Here is a 13959-nt window from a genome sequence, read left to right on the forward strand (position 1 = left end):
ACTTCATTGTAGTCGATGCCAGCTCGCTGGGAACATCCTTTTATGGCTAACCGAGCCTTGTATCTTTCGACTTTACCATCAACACCTCGTTTGGTCTTGAAAACCCATTTGTTGCGGATCGCTTTCCGTCCACGTGGTAGATCAGTCAGGACCCATGTCTCGTTCTCTTCTAGTGCACGAAATTCTTCCTGCATCGCCTTAGTTCAATGATGATGGACCGCCCGCTTCAGTGCCTCAGTGTAACTCATCGGATCGCCATCGCCATTGCCAGCATCATTATTGACATTATTATCAAAGTCGACATGGCCAAACTGTTCGGAAAAATTCTGGACACTAGTTGAACTGAAACATGCGAAATCAGAGTACTTGCCTGGAAATACGCACTCCCGACCGCTGCGCCTCAACCCTTGCTGCTGGTAAGCTGGTCTTGTAAATTGCGGCGGGAGCGCAGGACAAGGTGCTTCATTGTTTTGGGATTCATCTTGTTTGTTGGCCTGATCCGGTACATCATGGTCAGGCTGCTTAAATTCTTCTTCTCGAGCCGTCGGTGGATTTTCATTTTCCACAACGTCATCATTTGTTTCGTACCAAGTACACAGCTCCATGAACTCGACAGAACCTGGTTGCTCAATCTTCGGGATATTCACTGGTCGTCCTTCATCCAGAATCACCATATCTCGACTGATAATTACGTTGCCGGATTCAGGATTAAAAATGCGAAATCCCTTTGAATTCTCTGCGTACCCGATAAAAATGCCTTCCTTGGACTTCACATCGAACTTTCTTCTCTTCTGCTTCGGTACATGGGTACATGGAACATTGCTAGAGATCCAAATATCTTTAAATGCTGTAAATTTGGTTTTCGATTTGTCCATGCTTCCTCGGGTGTGACCATGTCGAGCGCTCTAGACGGACTGCGGTTTACTAGATACGCTGCCGTAGAAATTGCTTCCGCCCAAAACTTCTTTGGCAACTGTGCATCGTTCAGCATACATCTGGCCTTTTCCACTAATGTGCGGTTCATCCGCTCTGCTACTCCATTCTGTTCTGGTGTATACGGACAACTGGTTTGATGCACGATACCATTTTGCAGCATGCTTTTTCGCATTTTGGAATTTACGTATTCGGTCCCATTGTCCGTACGAAGTACTTTTAGTTTCCTGTCAGTTTGCCGCTCAACGAGTGATTTGAACCGCTCATATACCTCTGCAACTTGATCTTTGCCTTGCAAACAGTACACGAATACTTTTCGACTTGCATCATCGATAAATGTAATAAAGAATCGACTTCCTCCAAGCGACGGAACCTCAACCGGACCGCAAACGTCTGTATGTACCAGGTCAAGTAAACCTTCCGCTCTCGTAGAACTAGCATGGAAAACGTCTCGGGCGTGCTTACCTTGCAGACAATCCATACACTTTTGAAAAGCTTCCTTTTTTCATGACGATTCCATCCGCCATCGACAAGAGTTTCTTCATACTCTGCTGGTTTATGTGTCCCAATCGCTTGTGCCAAATATCGGAATCAATTGTCAAAAACGACTTCTCTGTCTTCCTCAGGTTCAGCTGATACAGCCCATCTTCTTCCGCTCCTAATGCAATAATGTCGCCGTCTTTATCCAGGACTTCACATTTCGTTGCAGTGAACACAACCGTCAATCCTTTCTTGCAAATCTTGCTGATTGACAACAAACTGGTTGCCAAATCAGGAACAAGCAACACATCCTGAACATTGATACTGCCTTCTTTGAGATCTAGTTCGACGAATCCTTTTGCAACTGATTTCATTGACTGACTGTTCGCCGTGTCGATTGAACTCACCGAAACTTCTTGTTTGTTGAAACCATCGTCATTTCTGGTCATATGACTACTCGCAGCTGAATCAAAATACCATTCGTCTTCTTTTCGTCTGCCAACAGCCACATCGCACGAAGCGCCTTACTTTTGTTTTTCGTTGATTGCTTCTGCGGACAATTAGCTGCAAAATGTCCAGGTTTATTGCAGTTAAAGCAGTTTCCGATCTTCTTCACAGTCTTGGCGTGTTTTGGTTTTTGATTCTGCTTGGTGTACAACGCACCCTCTGTTCTAGAACTTTTCAACGGCCATTTCACGTCTTGAAGTATTTTAGCTTTCACAGTGTCAGCTGTTAACTTGATGCCAGAAGCTTGCAAACCCATGATCATTGGGTTGTAGTACTCCGGAAGACCTTTTAATAGTAACGACGCCAACCACTGATCATTTACTTTGAATCCTATTTCGCTCAGGCTTTGAGACGTTGTTACCAACTCGTCGACATAGTCTTCAACGGAACATCTTTCCTCCAATTTTACCGACGTCAACTTGTCCAACAGTCCAAAACGCCGAATCAGTCCATCGTCTTGGAACGTCTTTTGAAGCGTATCCCACGCTCCTTTTGCTGTTACAATATTCTTTACCAGGCTGAAGTTATTCTTCTCCACGCTCAGGCAAATTGCGGCCAGTGCTCGGTCACTCATATCCGGATCGACCACCTGGCCTTCTAGTGGTTTCACTGCTCGCCACGTACCTTCCCTTATCAGCGTCATTTTCATTGAGAAAGCCCACGATGCATAATTTTCTCGCCCGCGCAGCTTCTCCATGTTTGAGAGGTTTACAGAATTTCCAAAGGCACATATAACTCCTCCGGTCCGCAGGCCATCTCCACCTGCGCCGACGTTAGACGCCCCCGTACGGTCATTCATTTCGCTTTCAACACCGGTGCCAGAATTGGTACGCCGTCTGGTTCCATCACCGCTGCTTTGGACATACACCGTTACATCTCTCGGGATCATGGCTTCGTAAACCTTGATTACTTCTTCAGAAAAATTCTTCAAATTTTCAGGCTTGGCCAAACCCTGGGCCCATAACCACTTGTAGAGTGGAATTGAAATACTTGTGAACTGGTTGAAGTCTGAACAAAGAATGAAAATTTATTGCTGCTGCTTATTACAAGTAAATAACGGTTACTAAGGATAACCAGAACATCGCAGTAATGATTGTGAGTTACTACGATCGGAGGTTATTCTCCAACAACTTTTCTAAAGCTCTCAAGATTACCGGTAGGTTATGTAACAGTAACTAGAAGTTAGTTTTGCGCTCAATAACATACGGGAAATAGTAATAACATTTTGTCGGCCATTGTTTTTCATTTAATGCTATCCAGAGTCGTTGCTAATCTTTCTATAAATGTTTTTGAATTCCGTGACGTGTATTTTATTTTGTACCGATTAAGGCCGTTAAAAATTTTATTTTCATTTTATGTAAACCCCCCCCCCCCTTCGAAAATCTTGAATATTGCAAGGAAAAGAAAAAAAAGCTCAAACCTTTTTTTTTTATTTCATTGGTTTTCCGACAGCATAAGGAACCATTCAAATATTACATAACGCGGAATTTGGCAATTTTCAATACCCACCCACCCCCATGTAACGCAATTTTACATGTTTGCCACATGCAATATAACGCTCCGCTGAATACCCCCCCACCCCCTAGAGCGTTATGTATTATTTGAATGATCCCTAAATGCTTAAGCTTAATTTAGCAACAAACAAGTCAGGTGACAGCGAGTGTCGAAAGCCAAACGAAATAAATAATAATAATAATAAAGTGTTATTTTTCAACATTTATTTGAGTGCAAGTTACAAACGTCATAACTTGCACACAAACTTTGATCAAAGATATTTCTTTTCTTTCGTCTCGGTGCTATTTATTTTTTGCCACCCCCTCTGCTAACTTTGATAACCTTGGACATAAAAAGAATTCGAAATTTGTATCAGCCTAATCGGAAATATACCAATACGCACTATTACGAAGTGTGTGACTGGTTAATGCTGTGACTGAAAAATCCTAATTATGTTGGCAGCAACATTGTTGATGAATATGAGCAGCATCAATCTTGTGGTAGTTTGTAATAAAAATGAAAGGTGGCTTCTACAAGCATTAAATTTTTAAAAGCAAACGTTACCTTAGATTGTCATTCATTTTCATGGCCTACAAGCCAACACTTGCATGCAATAAAACACTTTATTATATTCTGAGGTTTTAATAAAATTCCCAGGGCTATCGTTTAGTGAAATTCGCTTCACAAAAATGGCCCGAAACACATAATTAACACAATACCTAATATACAACAAACTAGCAAGAGAAATGAAAGAAAACACAAAGAGAAGCGAAACCACGCCTCGTATCGTCTACAAAAAACCATACGGGATTATCCATTGGTTTTACCATGCACTTAAAAATACCTGACAATTTATTACCTATTTTTAGGTCAAGCCTGATCGATTGTATATAAGCTGTCAAACTTTTTTCGAACATTGAACATTTCTCACAGTGCCAGTGGACTCAAGACTCCGCGAAAGGAGTCAAATAACATTGTTGCACGAGGATTTTAAGTACGTACAAAGAGTTTTAAATCATTGACGATTAAAATTGAATTACACGCTACGGATAACGATGGATGGAAGTTCTATGGAAGAAATTAAGCAGCTAATCAGGTCGCTTGCGATATCAGGTGCAACAAATGGCTTAACTGCTAAAGATCTAGCAAACGATTTCAAAAAGATGGAAGGTTTTGACCTGCCTTATCAACGGTTAGGATTCCGTTCAGTTGACCAGTTCCTGCATACTCTTAAAGACACGGTTAAGGTGAGCTTATATTTGTGATTATCGCGGCGTTTAGAAAAAAAAAATGAACAATTTGCAGGTAATTGGGAATGGCCCGACCGCACTCGTACAACCCGTCCTGACTGATAGCAACAAACACATTCGAAAACTTGTTGAAAGCGGCAAAAACTTTAATGGAAAACGACGACCCAGGCAGAGCTACCCGAACACCAATTATCAGTAAGTAAGCAAGAAGGATTTTTAGACATTTGAAGCTAATTTTTTTTGCAACTTTTATTATAGACCTCGGAAGAGTTACAATAACAGCAGTAATTACAGCAATGGATTTTCAAATTTTGCTAGAAGAGAAAACATTCAAATTGATCAATCTCGTAAAGTATCCAATAGAGAGTATGATTATTGTGATACAAATAATGGAAATAGCGGATCGGACAGCTCGGACAGCGCGCCTGTTTTTAAGATGACGAATGAGAAGAAACTGGAACTAGTCTGTAACTCACCAGCTAAAATTGTTCGAGAGTTTACTCAAAAGAAACATCAGAAAAACGATGCTATTCCAGATGGGCATGGATTACAGATAATAAACTCATTAGAAATTCCAAAAGACGCCATGAGTTTAGGCGATGTTATCGCGGAACCCAAAATCCCGGATTCAGTTGTTCCAAAGCAGTCTTTACAAATATTTGCAACTGAAGTGCACAATCCCAACCGGTTCTGGTTCCATATGGGCGGTTGTGTGGAAAAGATTGACGAGCTGATGAACGATATTGAAACATTTTATACACATCTTCAACGGGAGGAGTGGCGAATGCAGCCATCTAATGTCGTGGTCGGTATGTACTGTGTGGCAAAGTTTCTCGGTTTGTGGCATCGAGCAAGGATCGTAAGCGAATATGCACATAATCATGTGAAGTTATTTTACATTGACTATGGAACTGTGGCAGAGCTTGAGTTGAAAGATATTAAATACATGGCCAAGTGCTTCGCCAGTCTCCCAGCACAAGCTATGCGTGCTTCTCTCGCCTATGTCAAACCGGTTAATCATAGATGGTCTCGAGATGCCTCCTGGTCGCTGCTGTCGCTTGTGTACGAGAAAATTTTATATGCATACATTGTGGACGTTGATAGAAAGGTAAGTTTTTTAAAGGAAGCATTCAACTGACGATTTTCTAATAATCAGTCCTTTTTAACAGACGAATGTGGTCGATGTGGTTCTGATTGATACTTCTGGGCCACAAGATATCGTTGTTAATCAGCAACTTTTCGTGAAAGGACACGCTATTTGGGAGGACGATTTGCATTACAAAGATAAAAGCGTAAGTTGAAGACTGCGAATTTAACCTCAGTGATTGTATGTTTAGAAGGTAGTTATTAAGTTTTATCTACCGTTTATGCTTGTATGTTTAGCCCTTACGTAATTATGATATACATCTAATGACAAGATAATGATCGGAAGCAAAAAGGATGTGTATTTGGTAAATGCTTTGGCAGTATTTGAAAGAAATTGAATATAGTATGGTCCATATGTCTGGTATTATTAACATAATAGGTACACAAGTAGCAGGTATGTTTAAACTGTTTTGTTTTTGTTGGAGTATCTGTGTTATCTTCAACGTCTCAAACATGATTTATTTAGATTCCAATTACCAGAGATGCTACAACTATAAAGCTTTCAAGCGTCTACGTATGCCTGGTTGACAACATTTTATAAAATCCACAAATTTAATGTGGTCTTATTTTTTTAAGCGAACCAAATACGCTAATAACGTCATATATCGCTATTAATATACCAAAGTAGTGTGAATGTAGTTTGAATTAAGAATAAAAAGATATTGTTGGCTTAAATCATAACCGCAGGTCGTAGTTTTTTTTCTTAATTTATGTTTTTATTTGTGGTTGATTCGACAATGGTATTGAATATGCGAAAGGACCAGAGAATAACCCCAGAATTTATCAATCAAACAAGAATCAGTAAATTTTTACTGATTATTACTTGATTGATCAATTTTCTTAATTCACTGCCTTGAAAAAAAAAACAGTTTCAAATTAGTTAAATGACTGCTTTGCGTCTTTATTGAGTTACTGTGACGCGCCCCAATTCTGCGCAGCCCTCGAATTAGAATATTTAATTCAATTAAAATCAGATTTCCAAAAATGATGTTTGAAAGTGATTTCTTATATATTAACTGTCAATTTTCTTTTTATGTTTCTTTTTAAATAAACGGCATCAACATTTTTGTACGAAGTGCGCAGAATGAGGGCGCCTCACAATATCAGTAAAAAAAACCAAAAAAAATTGAGACTGATATACACCAAGGTCGCTTTTTTACGCGTTTTTTTACGCGGATTCCGGAATTTATGCGGTTTTTTTACGCGGATTCCGGAATTCACGCGGTTTTTTTATGCGGATTCCGGAATTTACGCGGTATTTCCCCCTCACTCGGAATGCAAAATTAACGATGGTTTTTTTCACGCGGATTCCGGAATTTACGCGGTTTTTTTTACGCGGATTCCGGAATTTACGCGGTTTTTTTACGCGGATTCCGGAATTTACGCGGTTTTTTTACGCGGCACGTATCCCCCGCGTCAAAAGCGACTTTAGTGTTATTTCTTGTTATATGTTAAAAATAGAAACGATAGATTGATTCATTCCTATATTTACAGTTCAACTTTGCATTTCATGAATTGTTTTCTTCATTAATTTCAGACAGAAGAGTTCCGTAATCGCATCAAGTCGTACTGCGAATTGTTTCCCCGGTAATTATGCTAGGTCACATACCATTCCTTTATGAGTAATATTTCTCCAAATTCTCAGTTTTGAAGACATTGAAAATGCAAAATATCCTGCCTTGTTGGAGCTTGGAGAATTTCAATCCGAAGGATTCAATTTTGATCACTATTACACACAATCACTGCGCACAAACTCCGACTACACGCGGCACATTGTGCAAAAGACATTCAACATCTCATCGAAGTTGATAATTCAACAGGACATTAAACCATTCGAAACACATAGCTCTAACCAGGAATGTGAGCGGAACTTTTCCGAGGAAACCGACTTTGAGAGCCAACAACAGCAGCGAATGTTTCAGCGGTATATTAAACCATTTGATGCACACAGTTCTGACCGGGAACATGAGCGAAACTTTTCCGATGAAGTCAATTTTGAGAACCAACAGCAGCAACAACAAACGTTTTCGTTTGCCAAAGTATGCGAAACGTACCTGTCACAGAATACCGTTTATTTCCTAAATGCGAGTGAAGATTCATCTGGAATTTCATCTGTGACAAACAAGGCGAAGCGGAAGCAGGTGAGATTCATGGAACCAGACAAGTAAGAAACGACATCCTATGTTAGACTGGAAAAAGGCAACCCTTATGAATTGGTTAACTAAGTGGAAATAGGCTTCAAACCTATTTGATGTAAAGTTTCGAAACAGTTTTTCTCGTTATCGTTTTGTGTACAGATAGTTTATTGAAAAATGACAAAAAAAAGGTCTGAATATTATTCAGCATGAGACTTCTTTTATTGGCGAAGGAATTTTTATGAATATACTGTAAATCAACGTATACTTTTCCTTTGTGAGAGTTATGAAAATTCAGCTCTCGTAACTCAGCTTTCCATGGTTCAGCCCTATAGTGCAATGTTTTAAACTCTTGAGCCATTCAAAATTTAGCAGTCGAGAGTCATTTTACTCAAGTGATCAATTCTGTCATAAAAGTGCTCGAGTCGAGTGAGTTTCAATCGAATAGGCCGACTGAGTCGAATGCTTTGAAGTTTGTGACTCAGCTGTCACCAGCCAAGTCCCTGGACTTGGTAGTTGACCCTGGGCTTGCTCAAGCTCCTATCTTGGGTTCCTATAGCTTTACAGAATCCTTTGAGATGGAGCGGATGGGATGGGAGCAAATGGGAGCAAAGGGAGATGATGAGCATCAGATACCTATGTTTCAGTCTTCCCTACTCTGATCTTGGCATTCTCCTATGTGAGAGTTTCTTAATAATAATTTTGAAAAACTAGTTTTGACGAAGGTATCTCACACGTGGACCAGGCCACTTAGTGGAAGCTCTAACTCTCAAATAATGAATGCAAAAAAGTTGTAGCATTTATCAGCATTTATCACTAAAAGGTAATTTAAAGTGTTTCAACTGGAAGGAATACGAGCATATTATACCTTAATTGGCAGTATGGCTGTTTTTCGTTTATGAGTGGACTCTCTACTGTTAATTCTATGTAATAGATTGCAAAGTTGTATTACTGTATGTGGTATATATTACATATTATATTTTATCTATTTATTAATCTTTTTCATTTCCTTTATCCTCCATTGCATGTACCCATGCAATGTAGCTGGGGTACAAGAAACAATGTTGTCTGGATGCACCTTAAAAACGAAAAATTATATATGGTACAATGTGAACGATAACAAGAACTCACGCCCCAGAGAAGTATGAAATGTAGCCCTGACGATTAAAGAAAAAAACTCAGTTCCTACATGTTCATTACCACTTAAGTAAGAACGGTAACGCAAGAAGACAGGGGTAAATTTGCGATTGTAATAAAGTATGTAACAGGACTACCTGATAGTCAAAGGAACCGAGTAATTCTTCTAGGAGACTTCAATGCCCACATCGCCACTTACGGTATAGCGGAAGACGACAGAATGGGAATCGGAATGAATTTTGTTACACCTGCAATCGGACTTGAACGGAGTAGAACTAAAAAAATATTACATTGTTTGCAACTCCACATAGAGCTAGCAATCGCAAAGTCATTGTTGGGATAATCAAAATAAAGAATGATTACTCAATAATATCGAACAGAAACGCTTCCACGCCCTATTCGACTAAAAGAGGTCCTCTGAAGATCGAAGCAGACCGGCAAAAATATCAGGAAGTGCTAGATAGGAAATTAAATACACAAGATTTCGAGATAAATGGTTCCATTGAGCGAACGCAGTGATGTTTGCTCTGCAGCAACCAAAGCACTACCCAAACCCACCTCTCCTCTGACCTCAAGAAGAGAAACAGCTAAGTTATAAAGTAGGCAATGTATGTGGTTTTACGAGGATACGAATAGTGAGCACGGGCTGAGGATGTGGTTAAAACTTTCCTTCATCAAGACAGGACATCGGAGATTGCGAGTTCGTGTCCCTTCTGGACGAGGGAATTAACCTCGCCTACTTCATAACTTATGTCATAGGACCAAAAAATGTTATTAGGCCATTAAGTAACAGCTAGTAAACGCAACGCGAAAATACACCAGCAGCTAATAAATGATCGTTCCAACCCGACACTGAAAAAACAATGCGAGAAAGCTCACAGGGAAAAAGCGCAGGCATTCCAAAGACACTTCGAGAAAAAGGTGCAGCAGTTCCTAGCTACCATAGAGTTCGGGTAGGCTGCCATATTATTTTTACCCGAAACCGGTAATAACGAAGTTGATCAGGAACTGACGAGAATGGAAGTATCTCGCATCGTGGCAAGCATGGAAAACAACACCGCGCCGGGAATAGATGGAATCCACACTAACTTACTAAAACAGGGCACTCTGAAAACTTGGTTGATCAGTTCCCGAGTATTATCAAAGAAGTTTTCAGCACTAACGAAGTTCCGAAGGATTGGACTAATACTCTGCAAATACCAATTCCGAATGCGACTAGCCCGAAGGAGACGAGAGACTACCGTTGTATCGCCCTGTGTGCAGTATACATCAAAATACTCCTGGATAGACTTAAACGTCAGCTACCACTTTGTACCAAATGATTTTTAAAAGAAAGAGAATCGCCTCAGATCTTTGTCTTGAGAAGAATATGAGACGAGAGGTGGAGGAAAGGAAACGCACCATTTTAGTGTCCCTAGATCTGAAGCAAGCTTTTGACTGTATCGATATTTCCGGTGCAACTCAGAAAAAGACGTTGAAAAGATTATTAGCCTTCTGAAAGACCACCCCCTTGAATGGAACACTATAAAACGGCTCTACCACTCTTCAGTTTCTCCCGTTGTTACATTTTCAATAAAGGCAGCAACAATACTGAAGACAAATAGAAATTAATTGCGGCGAATGGGAAACACAATGCTTGCAATTCTGATAAAGCTTAGCAAAATACAAAATTATAAACAAACTAACACATCGGAGGTAATCGAGAACACCACAGAGCAGAGAAGCCGTTCGCATTATCTCGCAAAGACCTTTCTAGGTGGCAAAACTATAAACAATAAAATCCGAATTGCAGACTAAATCTACTTGGACATGTCCTTAGAAGAGGCCCTGGTGAATAAGTGACCAAAGCACTGAAGTACAGAGTGCCAGGTAATAAAATACTACAAGGTATACAGCCCTAGGGTTGTATGAAACGGTGACGTGGAACTAAACACTGTAATTAGGGGATTTTGTGTTTCAAAATATACTGTCTGCAAACAGAATCAATGTGTTTGCTCAGCGACTGTACGTATTTTTATTTTCAGCCTCCCCTGGAAATCAGTTTTTGAAATATATTCAACAACACTCGGAAGAATATCGGTTATGTTTGGCGAAATTATGCCTGTAGTATTTTTTTGGACAAACAACATGTATTTGACGAGGCACAAGCATATCGTGCTTGTTGAAGAAGAACCAAGAATTTCTCGTAATGCGTCGAGGTCAATCTTAACTCTATATCCTCAAAAACCAAATCCAATAATACTTACTTTACTTTTAAAGCGACAGACCGATTATCGATCCAGTGCCGAATCCAGAATACGTCGCCATGTCCCTCGGTCTTGGGCTGCTATCCTCCAATCGCCCCCAACACCTATTTCGCGTGCATCCTCGTCGACAGCACACATCCAACGAGTGCGGGGTCTACTCCGAAGTCGACGACCTCTATCGGGATTCCTGCTAAACATAGCCTTCGCTTAATTGAACGCAAAATCCTACGCTTAAAAACACCAAGACCTCGCCGATCAGCCTCTTTCAGCGTCCATGATTTATGGCCGTAGAGAGCCACCGGAAGAATCAGTGTTTTATAGAGTGCAAGTTTAGTACGGATTCGCAAACTGTGGGACCTTAGCTGGTTACGTAATCCGTAAAAGGCCCTATTTGCGGTTGCTATCCGCCTCTTTATCTCACGGCTAACCTCGTTGTCACATGTCACTAATGTTCCCAGGTAAATAAATTCGTCGACTACTTCAATTGTTTCCCCATCTAGCACCACCTCCGACGGACTACCACGCAATCTGCCAGCCACCATGTATTTCGTTTTGGCAGAGCTAATGACAAGCCCTATTCTCGCAGCTTCCCTCCTGAGAGGTCCGAAGGCATCTTCCACAGCTCTACGGTTGATACCAATGATGTCGATATCGTCCGCAAAACCGAGAAGCATAGCATGTGCGACTTCGTAATGATGGCGCCGCTTCTCTGCACACCAGCCCTCCGTATAGCACCTTCCAATGCGATGTTGAACAATAAGTTCGGCAGCCCGTCACCCTGCTTCAAACCATCTAACGTCACGAACGACTCCGATATCCTGACCCTTGATGTAGAACCTTCAAGGGTGGCACGTATCAGCATAATCAGCTTTGTTGGGAAGCCATATTCGATCATAATCTGCCATAACTCATTTCTCTTAACTGAATCGTACGCTGCCCTGAAGTCTATGAACAGATGGTGCGTCTGCAAGTTGAATTCTCGAAATTTATCGAGAATTTATCGCAAGGTAAACATTTGGTCCGTCGTGGAGCGTCCCCCTCGAAAACCGCATTGGTACTCGCCAACAAAGGTCTCCTGCAACGGCCTCAGTCTGTTGAACAGGATGCGGGAGAGAATTTTGTACACGGTATTGAGAAGAGCTATGCCTCGATAATTGCTACAGTCCAGGCGATGACCTTTTTCAATAATAATTACGTTATCATAATGACTTACTTTCAAAATAAGATGGAAACCCTTACAAAGGTTCATTAATTGGCAAACATAAGAAGAAATGTTGAACAAAATTATTAACAAGTTCCAGCAAAAAATCGTAGCAATCAACAATTCCATTTTTGTTTTTTTCATTTGCCTTCAACTGCATTCGCTGTATTACGAAGACAGCAAATATACGTTTATTATGGTAAAGCTTAGAATAATAACACAGTGCAACAAAAATTGACTTTTTTTTCTGCCTTGGCTTCTATATATAATTTTTTGTGTATTTTTATGCAAAACTAAATTTCCCCGAGTTTGAACATATTTCAAGTTAAGGGGTAACAATGGCGCCATTTTGAATTTTTGAGAAACTGGAAATTTTGAAGGTTTTTCCGACACCATTTTGTTTTAGGACCAAATATCAAAATTCTAAGAGTTTGTCCACATGTTAGCATCTTTTTACCCATCTTTTGAAAAAAAAAAACAGATCTTAAATCGGACAAAAACTGAGCTCAAAACGGGAATTCTACGAAACCGGGTTTGGCATAGTTTTAGTATATTTCACAAAGCAAAATAATATCGATTATTTTTGAGCATTAATGGTAATTCGCTAATATCTTAAAGTGGTAGTCAAATTATATCTTATTTTGAGTAAAAAAGTCTCAGAAATCGAATGGTAGGTGTCATATTAAAAAATTGTTCTACATTTTATCTTTCCAACAACATATTGGTTATTATTATCCATCATGTGGTTATGCTGTTATTAACGTTTGAAATCTGACGCAATATTTGCCAGTTTCATTTCCAATTTTACTGAATGCATCCCAGTATAGTAAACAAAGACGTAGTCCCACGTCAAAAAGTCGGTCGCCCTTGTTTTATTTGGAAAACTAGCGTGCAACAAAATATAGACCGATCCGGGTTATCACTAGACTTCTGGAAAGACATAGCAACCGATAGAGAGAGATTCAACCAAACCACAGGCATTATTTTTGATGCAATGGTTGAGTCCGAATAAATGATTAGACTCTCGTTGGATTCCCCAAACAGCCCACAACAGTAGCACTACTCACTACCAAAGCACCAGACTTCACTCCTATAAACGAGGACTACGTATCATGGCAAAAGCAACAAACATACAGGTAACTCTTCATACGTATTAAAATCATATCCAAATATTCTTGATTGATATAAATATTATAACATTATTATCTGCACAAACACACACTCACATACACAAACGGACACACACAAACGGACACACACACAAGAACTAACACACGCATCAATCGGCAGAGACCCTTACCTTCCCCTATCCCGGCAGTTAATTGATTAGTTGCGATTTAGTGGTCTTGCCAAGATGCTACTCTAACAAGGTAGTATCTTTGCAACTTGCTCAGGGTTATTCTAGTCAGTTGCACAGAATTTAATTGACC

The 13959-nt window shown here is 40.1% G+C and overlaps 1 protein-coding gene across 1 annotated transcript; it reads left to right on the forward strand.

Annotated features, from left to right (window-relative positions):
• The first annotated feature begins 4337 nt into the window (after nucleotides 1-4337).
• LOC129727831 (tudor domain-containing protein 5-like) lies at nucleotides 4338-8148 on the forward strand. Its single transcript, XM_055686044.1, has 6 exons — nucleotides 4338-4661; nucleotides 4720-4859; nucleotides 4923-5772; nucleotides 5834-5956; nucleotides 7348-7397; nucleotides 7456-8148. Exons 1-6 carry the CDS (start codon nucleotides 4470-4472, stop codon nucleotides 7976-7978), a joined length of 1878 nt encoding a protein of 625 aa, XP_055542019.1. The 5' UTR covers nucleotides 4338-4469; the 3' UTR covers nucleotides 7979-8148.
• The last annotated feature ends 5811 nt before the right edge of the window (nucleotides 8149-13959 follow it).

This window comes from Wyeomyia smithii, chromosome 3 (genome assembly GCF_029784165.1).
Source record: "Wyeomyia smithii strain HCP4-BCI-WySm-NY-G18 chromosome 3, ASM2978416v1, whole genome shotgun sequence".
In the NCBI taxonomy this organism is placed as follows: domain Eukaryota; kingdom Metazoa; phylum Arthropoda; class Insecta; order Diptera; family Culicidae; genus Wyeomyia; species Wyeomyia smithii.

Coding starts and splice junctions, on each gene's coding strand:
- LOC129727831 (XM_055686044.1), top strand. CDS start 4,470: ATGGATGGAAGTTCTATGGAAGAAATTAAGCAGCTAATCAGGTCGCTT. Junction 4,662..4,719: donor CTCTTAAAGACACGGTTAAG/GTGAGCTTATAT, acceptor AACAATTTGCAG/GTAATTGGGAATGGCCCGAC. Junction 5,957..7,347: donor TGCATTACAAAGATAAAAGC/GTAAGTTGAAGA, acceptor CATTAATTTCAG/ACAGAAGAGTTCCGTAATCG.